Source organism: Ziziphus jujuba, chromosome 12, assembly GCF_031755915.1.
Source record: "Ziziphus jujuba cultivar Dongzao chromosome 12, ASM3175591v1".
In the NCBI taxonomy this organism is placed as follows: domain Eukaryota; kingdom Viridiplantae; phylum Streptophyta; class Magnoliopsida; order Rosales; family Rhamnaceae; genus Ziziphus; species Ziziphus jujuba.
This window is the reverse complement of record NC_083390.1, coordinates 16025057-16036069: the sequence shown is the minus strand read 5'-3', so window position 1 is coordinate 16036069 and position 11013 is coordinate 16025057. Positions and strand designations below refer to the sequence as shown.

The window sequence follows — 11013 nt, the reverse complement described above, 5'->3', positions numbered from 1 at the left end:
GACTGCCAAGTCGGAACCAGCTGTCAAGCACGAGACGATGAATTTTTTTGGGCTCTTTGGGCCTTGGATCCGACCCATAATGATGAGATTTTTAAATATTGATCCAAGCCCATTTCGTATTTGAGTCCCTTGGATCGGATTTTGGGTCCAAAAAACTTCCTTTTTCTTTTTTTTTCTTTTTTTGAGTCGGATTTTTTTCCCCCCCTACTTTTTCAAGCTTTTTGTTTTTTTTTTTTTTTTTAAACTAAAATATTCTATTTCAAAAAAATAAATAAATAAATAAAATATTCTAATTTTTCAAAATCTGTTTACTTTATGACCAAATTTAAACAATTTGATTGTTGAGGAATATTCATACAATAAGAGGCCATGACTTGCCTTTTCCTTTCTTCTTCTTTAATCCTTTTGACTTGACCAATAACCTTTGTAACTTTAAGAATATGTTTAAAAGCCAAAAGAAAATTATAATTTTTTTAAATATATATATATATATATTTTTTTTTTCTTATCGATTTTCATAGCAAATACAAACAAAATTCTGAACCAAAAAAAAAAAAAAAACCAAAAAATTAAATTGAAATGTGAATTCGAACATATGTTATTAATAGGTATAAGTATGAAATTATAAATGATAAACATAGGTTTGAACATGATCATGTCAATTAATGATTTCATATTAAAAAGCTAATATAATTTGATAGATGACAACCATTAATTTTTGTTACATAACTAAATTTTATGAAACAAAGTGGGAAGTCCTCAAACATATCACAACCCTATATATGATATCAAACAAATTTACATAGGAAAAAAAAATGTCCTAAAACTACCAATCCCCTCTAACAAACTTCTATTAAGGCCATAATGGGATCCAGAAGATGTGATAAGTTTGATAAGAGAGGACTTAATGGTCTCAAGAACACTTGATCTTTTCTTCTACATAAATACTTATCTAATGTTTATTATATTGGAACACTTCCAAAATGACTCTTTAAAATAAAGAATATTTTGTTTTTTATTACAAAGAGGATGCTTAAACATAAAGAATAGATTTTAAAAAGTTCTCCAACAATGTTCTCTCCATATTATACTCATTATTTTTTATTTTTTGTATAAACATTTATTGCTACATTAAGTTCCTTTTTTTTTTTATTTGAATTCTCTTTCAATTATTAATAATTAAAAGGTGTATCAATATATAGAAGCAATATAAATTAATAATTTAAATATGATAGTAGTATGGGAATTTGTTCAAAATTAAATTAAAATGAATAATATACAATATAAAGAGTAAATTTACATTTGAAGAGCCAAATCTATTTTTTATTTTAAAAAATTAAAATGAAAAATAAATTAAAATATATTTTTAAAAGCTCAGCTCTTTAAAATAGAACAAACAGTGAAAAATCTCTTCCCTTGCATAGATTTGTGAACATAAGGTGAAAAGTCCTCAAACATATCAAAATCCTATATGTTGTTTCTTTATGTAGATTAAGTTGGTATCATATATTAGAATATATATGAACCAACTTAACCTACATAAAGAAACAACATATCTTTTGTGTCGATTTATTTCAAGAACATATCCAATGATTGTTCCCCAAAAAAAAAAGGAACATATCCGATGCCTAAAAGAACCTATAGTATATATATATATATATATATATTTCAACAGATTGACCAATATTTGACCATATATATTTGCAGCTTTTGACCTATTATACCATATTGTTATATATAGAAAATAATAACCTAGTGGGCTATCTGTCTCAATTTATAGTGTATGATATTAATGTAGAATAAAATTAAATAGGGATAAAAAAGAAAATGAGAAAAAAATTTAAAATTCCAGTATTGTTTACAAAACATGTGGTAATTTAATAAATTGTCATTAAAGAGTTTACATTTTCTTACTAAGTTGCTATTAAAGGGTTACTTTTTCTTACTAAGTTGCTATTAAAAGGTTTATTTTTTCTTACTAGGGTTTTTAATGTTAAAAATAAAAAATAAATATTGTCATATATTATATATCAATATTATTTCTAAATAGTCAATAATAAAATGCACTAGATCATTATTGTATATATATCAAGATTATATCAAAGTTAAGTTTATCGAACATGAGATCCATAATGCATTCGCATTTCTCTTGATAGACATAGTGGTGAATAAGGATTGGATTTATCAATTTATTTATTTTTTTTATCAAAACTGTTATGTTAAGTTTTATATAAATCTAAAAACTAAACATGTTGAAACCAAACAAACTAAATTATTAGTGATCCAATTGATATAGGTTGAATGTTCAATTCTTAATTTATTGTAGCTGGCCATATGCAAATCCAAAAGGAACTTACTGAAACCTAACCCAATTCGATGCATGGCATAGATCCCCATATTATAGGTCAGAGAGAAGGGGGTTATCATTATTTAGCTAGAAAAGTATGCACCTTTTTATATATGTTTTTAATATCGTAATGTGCACCTTTTTATATATGTTTTTAATATCGTAATGTGCATACTGTTTACTATATTACTATAAATCTCATATTAGGATGATCTTAGAGTTCCAAAACATGTTATGTATATAAAAGTTTAACCAACTAATGAAATTGGCATAAATACATTAAAAAAAATATACTCAAGAACGCATACATGTAATTAAACGTTAAACACCTAATTATAATTAAAAGGTAAATCAAATAAACTTGTATCGTTACAAGTTTGTTTTCATATGTTTCTTGATTTTTAAACCAAAAATTTTATATATATATATATATATACACGTATTCCACTCATTGTTTCAATTTAATTTATTTCTTACATTCTCCTCTTTGAGTTAAACTTTGAAATATGGTTAACGTGGTTTACTTTTTAATGATGATATAAAGAAGTACCCTAAATAAAATATTAAATAAAATATTCATTTCATCTTTTTAGAAGTTATTTTATAAATAAATTTATTTGTCAAAAAAATAATATAAACTACAAAATGCCACCTTTTGAGAAAATAATATTTAAATTAGTTAATTTTTAGATGTTAATTTAAGGGCAAATCACATAAACTTTCCACATACTTTTACTTTAATATTTTACATTGAAAGTATTTTTTATTATTATAAAAGAAAAAAAAATATTATTGACCCTTTGATTTAAAAATCTGACTAAAAGAATGAGAATTTGTGAAAAATACTTGAAACTAAAAGGAGAGTATATATATATTTTTAATATAAAGAAGGTGTACATGAAGAAAACTTGAAATTTTTTTATTTTCCAAAAAAGTTAAAAAAGATAAAAACTCTAAATTAAAAGGGAAATAAAAATCTTATATATCGTTTCTTTTGGTGAATAAATTTTATACATTGTTGATCTTTTTTTTGGGTGAGTTATATATTGTTTTTTTTTTATTTAGAAAAATAGATACCTCCTGATAATATCAGGGTAATGATGCATCAACCTGCTAGTGCTTTTTATGAGACACAATTGGGAGAATTTGTCCTAAAAATGGAAGAACTACTGAAGCTGCCCGAAACCATCACAAGGGTTTATGTACAAAAAACAGGCAAACCTTTATGGATTGTTTCCAAAGACATGGAAAGAGATAATTTTATGTCAGTAACAGAAGCCCAAGCTCATGGAATTGTTGATCGTGTAGGTGGCATTGCAGCATGGGATTATCCAAGGTAATAACAGGGTTTGTCAAGCTTCGAATTTCAATTTTCAAACTCATAGATATGAAGATTGAGGGGTTCTTTTTGGCTAAGATACCACCCTCGGTGGTTGATGAATTATATATTGTTGATCTTGCTATGGAATTGATATTTGATATTGATATATTCACCAAAAAAAAAAAAAAAAAAGATATTTGGTATTGATATATGATGTAAACAATGAGTGAGTGTAAATGTGTGCATGTAGGCTAAGATAGATGCTTGATTGATCTCTCTTATCATGATGAACATATTCCATATAGCTATCCTTCACTTTCTCTTTTTCCATGCATGTAAACTTGTCGGGGAAAGTCTTGGGACCTTTCGGCATAAGCCGTCACTCAACAAGGGGTCCACTGCCTAATCACACCTGTATATTATATTTTTGGCAATTCTGCAATAGAGCTTTGTTCCCATCTACTATGTATATATAGCTTACAAATTCAGCAACCTGTTACATTCACTTATCAAAAAAAAAAAAAAAAAAAAATTCCTTTCTTAATTACAACCAAATAGTTAATGTTTGGAAAAAGAATTAAACTTATATATTATGAATATTTTTTCCGTCTTTTCAATTCAAAAGTTTTTAAACAGTTGCACGTACAATTGTTAAAATCTAAAATTTGACTAAAAAGGAAAATAACTTTATGTCATCTTAATTTTCCTACGAATGACCTACCCTATAAACCTTTTTAAGAGACAAGACAACCGACTGGTTTAGTATTTCATTTTTCTTCTCCTTCTTCTTTCCATATGACAAACAAAAACAACGAGGAACATTAAGAGTTATTCTGATAAATATTTGATTGTTTTTTGTACAGTACATTTTGATAAACATATTTAAGCCAATGATTTTTTTTCATGTTTTAGAATACGGTTTATCAACATGTTAACTAAGTGATTGATGTGTGTTGCTGTAATATATCTCATGTTGCCACTTTCAATGCTTATTTTTCAAGCAAAATGCAAAATAATACCTTGGAACTGCAATACATATATCTATATAGATTGCATAAGTTACCTTAAAAAAAAAAAAAAAATCAATCGCATGAGAAGGCTTTTAAAGCTCAAAACAGTTTTTTAAAATAAAATGGAATAAAAACTCAAAAACAAATTTTGAAAGTGTTTAAAAGGTTTTGTAAAATACTTTAAATTTAAACTTCCAATAATGGCTTCCAACCAAAGCCTGAATAATAAGTGCAATATTACTGTGCAATCTAGTAGGGGAATGGAAAACCACTTTAGGCCAAGGGGTTTATAATTATACATAGAAGATATATATTGAAGCAAAGCATATTGCATTCAATGGTTTGGAACAATAAAGTAGTGGTATGGATATCCAAATATATACCAATTCTATCTCTCCTTTACAAAGGAAATGAAAAAGTTGCTTTACAAACACAAGCCCTCTTCAAGATTATATATTCTCGTCAAAGAAAGAATATTTGAATCAACATGTAAAAAGAAGTGAGAGAGGTATGTGACCAATCCACATTCTAGGGTTTGGGTTCTTATTCTTCAATCATTTGAAGGCTTGTACTGTAAAGTGCAGTTGATCAGATTCTAAAGAGATAGCCCTTTAACATCTAAAATATATTTAAAATAATAATAATATTAATTTCCAATCACTACCTAAAAATCTCATCAGAGTTTAAGAACATATTTTTTTCCAGCAAAATATCATGTGGGTTGTTTGACAATGAAAATAATAATAGAGAAAAACTTTTGCAAATAAATTAATTTTCGTGTATGGAAAGAGAAATATTAAAGTTTGGCTTTTCAAGCAAGTAGTCTGATGACAAAATTTCCTTCTTTCTTTTTTTTTTTTTTTTTTTAAGGCATAATGCGAAAATTTAATTAAAAAAATATAAAGGCAAATATCAGATTGGATCAAAGGCGGAATCCAAGATGGTAGAAATTCCAAATCTTGTCAGTTCATATGCTACTTTGTTTGTATCCCTATGAGAAGAAAGCACAACTAAGATAAAGTTTTCTAATTATGATTTTAAAATAATTTATTTACCGGTGTTATCTTTGGTTAATTGCATGTATATATTTGTTATGTTTACATAATTGCATGAATATATATATATATATATATACATACAGTTTTAATATGATAAATAACATATGAAAATAGACTATTAAACATAATCATCTATAATAATAAAATTACAAAAATCTATATATAAACACTGTCTTTTATAATTTCATTTCATAATTTCTTACCATATTATTTATATTACATATGCATATATATGTATATATATATAAAGTTTCTTATGAGTTCAACGAGAGGATATTATGTTAAAGTTTTTAATATGATAATTTAATTTGTTTGGGTTTATTTTTAAGATTACATCTAAAGAATTGAGTTTTTAGGCATATAGTGTAATATTAGAAAGAAGGTAACTAATATATATGTATGTAGAGTTTGTCTATGGATATTTTTTATCATGTATATTATAACATAATACGGACGATCGACACCATAAAATTTATATATATATATATATATTCTATTTTTATATATATTTAGTTTGTCAAACTAGTTATTACAAAAAATAATAATAATAATAATAGCACGACACTATGGAATTAGATTGGGTTGGAATTTAGTTCAAACTCATGTTTGGTGCTATTATTATTTTTATTAGCTGGACAATGAATACTTAGACCTATGTCCTATTCTCTTAGCCAATTTCAACTAATTAATTCTGTTGGAAATGATTGGTTACGATTGAGCTAATATCATTGGACCGACATTAGTAGGTGTTGAGCTGCGTTTGACTTAAGTTGATAGAAGTCTAGGGTTGGCTTTTGTTGACCGAGTTGACCCTATTAAATAGCGTTTGCTTGCTGGAAACTAATCAAAAAGGCTGCAGGAATTTGGCTAAGTCCATACTATTTTTATTATTATTATTTTTTTTTTGCTATAATAAGTCCATACTTATTTTTTCAAATGTTTTTAGTTTTTAATATTAAATTTATATTACATTATTTTTTACCAAAAAAATACATTTATTCAATTCATTCCGACTTTTATAATGCTTCAAACAAAAGATAGTAGTCGACTATCCTATCAAATTCAGTACTATATCTAATACAATTGAATTTTATAATTTTGATGCAATCCAAATATGATAATCCAAATAAATTTTAAAAATTTTGTTTGAGATGTTAAACTATGCTATTTTAAATTTGGTAGAATGTAGTTTAGCATCTCAAACGAACCATAACATACCTTTCCTTTTGTTTTTCTCCATTCATGTCATGATTCAAAAGCAGCATTTGGGAATCAAGCCTTTTAAAGAGATTTGTTGTGCTGTAGGTCCCTTTAAATTGGCATGCAATTAGACAAAGAAAGCACAAGCACAAAAAAAGAATAAAGGTAGACTGAGGAAGCATTTGTAAATATGGACGTCCCACTATAGTATATCATCTAAGATACACCTATCTAGCTAGGTCGTTTTACCATAAAGGAGGCTACGTGGACAAACAAAAATGGGTTTTCATTTCTAGCATATTCCCTTTTTTCATTACAAAAATAATAAATAAATGAATAAATAAAATAAAAAATCTAGCATATTCCTTGAATGTGAAAATGCATTCACAAGTATATCTTTATATAGCAAATATATATATATATATATATATATACGTACACCCAAAAAAAAAAAAAAATGGTTTGCGTAAAGTAAATGTATTGAAAGAAAAGCATTTGAATGGCAGCTTTGGTAAGGCTACCATGCAAATGAAATAGTTTACAACTCTAGAAAAATGATACTCCCTTCTAAATCATATAATTCTAATTCATTAATTCATTATTACCAAATATATATATATATATATATATAGATATATAATTCTAATTAGTGATACGTTGTCCATCTAAAAGGAGTAAGAACTCCATGTTTGGATGGTAAGCAAACAACGGCATCCATTTGTATATATTATATATATATATATATAGTATTTCATGTATATATATTATATATATATATATATATACTATTTCAAAATATATGTATTAATTTAACTCCTGATCATAACATAGGAAATTTGTTCAACTTGTATACTCAAAGCTAGATCCCTTCTGGATCATCGATAGCGACAAAATAATAAAAACATCAAAATTCGTTTTGAAACATATATACACTTTAAGTGGTAAAATGTCATTTTCTCAAAAAAGAAAGATATAAATTCAAATCCTATCTCTTAGCCCAGGAAAAACACAAAAAGTGTTGTTGCGCGGCGTTTTTATACAATCCTCCTTTATGCAGGGCTTTGATGGCGTGAACTGTAAAACCTGTACTTGTATTGTGACCATTGACCACACGATGTAATACTATAGTATTGATATTATATGATATATACATTATATATATATATATATATATATATATATATATATTTTTGGGTAATTTATACATTATATATTGTTGGACTGCAAGTTAAATTACTTGCAAATGGAAATTAAACATCTCTCGTACAAAAGAAAGAAAAATTGTGGACTGTAATGACTTAGAAAACCAATTTTTTTTTTTTTTGGGTAATAATTACGAAACCAATTGTTAATTTCTTCTTTTATTAGCAGACATGTTTTACTAAAATAGACTAGACATATTTCTTGTTAAACCACGAGACAGCGGCTCATGAAGGATTTATTTTGGCAGAATGTAAATATTTTTCAATAATGCATGCATTAGAAGAGATCTAACTTTGTTTTGAGAAAGCCAACTCATTTTCCAAAATTTTACTTGTGGTTTCGGTTTTATTTTAGCGAATATACTTCAGACTATATATATGTATACATATATCAGTAGCTAAAGGTTTTGAATCACAAAAAAAGAAAAAAAAAAAAGAAAAAAAAAGGAAAATGAAAAGAAAAAGATATATAAACTATCTATATTCCACTTAATTTATATAAGTTCTAAGTTGTATACAATGCATAAAGAAAATTCATGCAAACCAACCAAACCTAGATTAAACACAAACACCAATATCTTACAGAAGGAGCTCACAATCCATGATCAAACTAGCTAGCTACTTTCTGCTGCTTTTTGTTAAAACTTAAGAAACCTAAAATCCCATCCATTAGATCCAAATTTTCTAGCCAGAGACCAGCCAAAACTTCCCACCAAAACTACGTTCACGATATTTTAATAAAGCTAAAAAACGAGACAAAAACCCAAAATCCACCAGCCAATAAAAGAGAGAAAAAGGCACATCCTTTTAACAAAAATGCCCCCTTTTTTTTTTTTTTCTTGGAAAAAAGTTTCAGACATTAATCCTAGGAACAGGCCTGCAAACCAATGGACTTTTCATCTCCAAAGAAAGCTTCAAGCATTCAGACAAATCCACACCACCATTTTTGGTAGCAATCCATTTGAAATTCTGAAGCAACTGAGCTAACCAGAGCTGAACGGTTGCCAAACCCAGTGCTTTTCCAGGACAAACCCTCCTTCCAGATCCAAATGGAGCTAACCTCAAATCAGAACCCATAATGCTCACATCCTCTTCTTCCATGAAACGCTCAGGTTTAAACTTCTCAGCCTCTGACCAAATCTTCTCATTGTGAGTGATTGCCCACATGTTAACCATTGCAGTGGTCCCAGCTGGTATAAAATCACTCCCCACATGAACATCATGGATAGCAAGACGAGCCCACGAGAGCAAAGGTCCTGGTGGATGCATCCTCAGAGATTCTTTGATAATGGCTTGGAGATAAGGTAGGTTTTGGATATCAGAGTCTGAAACTTGCCTAAAACGGCCTACTACTTGGTCGATTTCACCTTGGGCTTTGGTTTGGATATCTGGGTGTAAAACCATCCTTGCTAATATCCACTCCAGCAGAATCGCCACCGTGTCAGTTCCTCGGAAAATCATTTCCTAGAAAATAATAAAAAACAAACAGGGACATTAACACCAACAGAAAGAAAGCAATAATGAATAAGAAACAAACAGGGACTAAAACAAGACAGAAAAAACTATATATAAATTACCCAAAGAACCGCTATCATATCAGAGTCAGTGAGTTTGTCATCTTCCTCTAAATCAAGCAAAACATCGACGAAATCTCCAACATTTTCTTCAGCAGATTGGTGGTTTTTCTCGATCCTCTTCATTCTGTGTTCTTCGATGATTTTTCCGACGAAAGCGTTCACTTTGGGTACCAGATTTCTGCATCTTTTCCTCACCCCTTGCAAATCCAACCTACCCAGAATCGGAAAATGGTCGCTCCAGTTGAATATCCCAAGAAGCTCGTAACCTTCGCTCACCAAATTCTCGAGCTCGAACCCATCACCACCACCATCGAACCGTTCATAGCATCGACCAAACACCGTCATCATCACATTGTTCAAAGACCCAGAACGAAGCACTTTCTTGATTTCCACTTCGTGTCTCTCATGCATCAAAGCCCTAATTTCCTCCACCATTTTAATCCCAATTTCGCGTCTGAACGTTTCAAATCCGGCGATTCTTTTGGGGCTGAACAAATGAGTGGCCGAGATCCTCCTCAGATTCCTCCAGTACTCTCCGTACGGTGCAAAACCCATGGCTCGGTGGAACAGTAGCTCGTACGCCGATTCCTTAACGGGTCTATCGGCGAAAGCCGAACAGTTCAAAATCTCTTTCGCAGTCTCCGGAGAGCTTGCGATGACGAAGCGAGTGAAACCCACGGAGAAAGCCATGAGAGGCAAAGCGTCGAAGCTCTTCGCAAGCTTCGCGAGGAGTCTATGAGGATTCAAAGCCGTGAAAACTCCGAGCAGTCCAATCAGAGGGAAACCATGTGGTCCAGGAATCGCCATGCGAGTTCGAGCTTTTGAAATAGCCCATGCGAGCCCACCAGGAGCTAGCCAAAACCCGAACACAGCGACGAAGAGGGAAAGGAAAAGAAGAGCTTCGAAACTGAGAATGGAAGATTGGAGAACCATTCTCGGAATACAGAGAAGGTTGTATTCCGGCGACATCTTCGCGCCCTAAAACGGTTTTCAGGTGGAAGTGAGAAATTATCAGAGAGAGTGAGTAAGAGTGTGAGACAGATGTGCTGGTAAAGGACAAGTGACAAAGTGCGTGGGAGGGGTAGTTAAATAGAAGTTGGTGGGCGATAAAAATAAATAAACAAATAATAATAATAGTAAACCGAATATTAAATTTTTTTCTAAAAAGTTAAATACATTTTAACGACTCTAATCACACACCTTTTACATTTTTAACGTGTGAAACTTTAAAAATGTGACTTTACCATTTAAATAATATTATCATTATTATTATTTTTTATCATTTGAGTCCAATATTT

At 29.4% G+C, this 11013-nt stretch overlaps 1 protein-coding gene across 1 annotated transcript; it reads right to left on the bottom strand.

Moving 5' to 3' along the window:
• Positions 1–8590: 8590 nt before the first annotated feature.
• On the bottom strand, positions 8591–10782 carry LOC107429053 (cytochrome P450 78A5). Its single transcript, XM_016039688.4, has 2 exons — positions 9716–10782; positions 8591–9602 (listed from the first exon to the last, which is right to left on the bottom strand). Exons 1-2 carry the CDS (start codon positions 10682–10684, stop codon positions 8991–8993), a joined length of 1581 nt encoding a protein of 526 aa, XP_015895174.3. The 5' UTR covers positions 10685–10782; the 3' UTR covers positions 8591–8990.
• Positions 10783–11013: the final 231 nt, after the last annotated feature.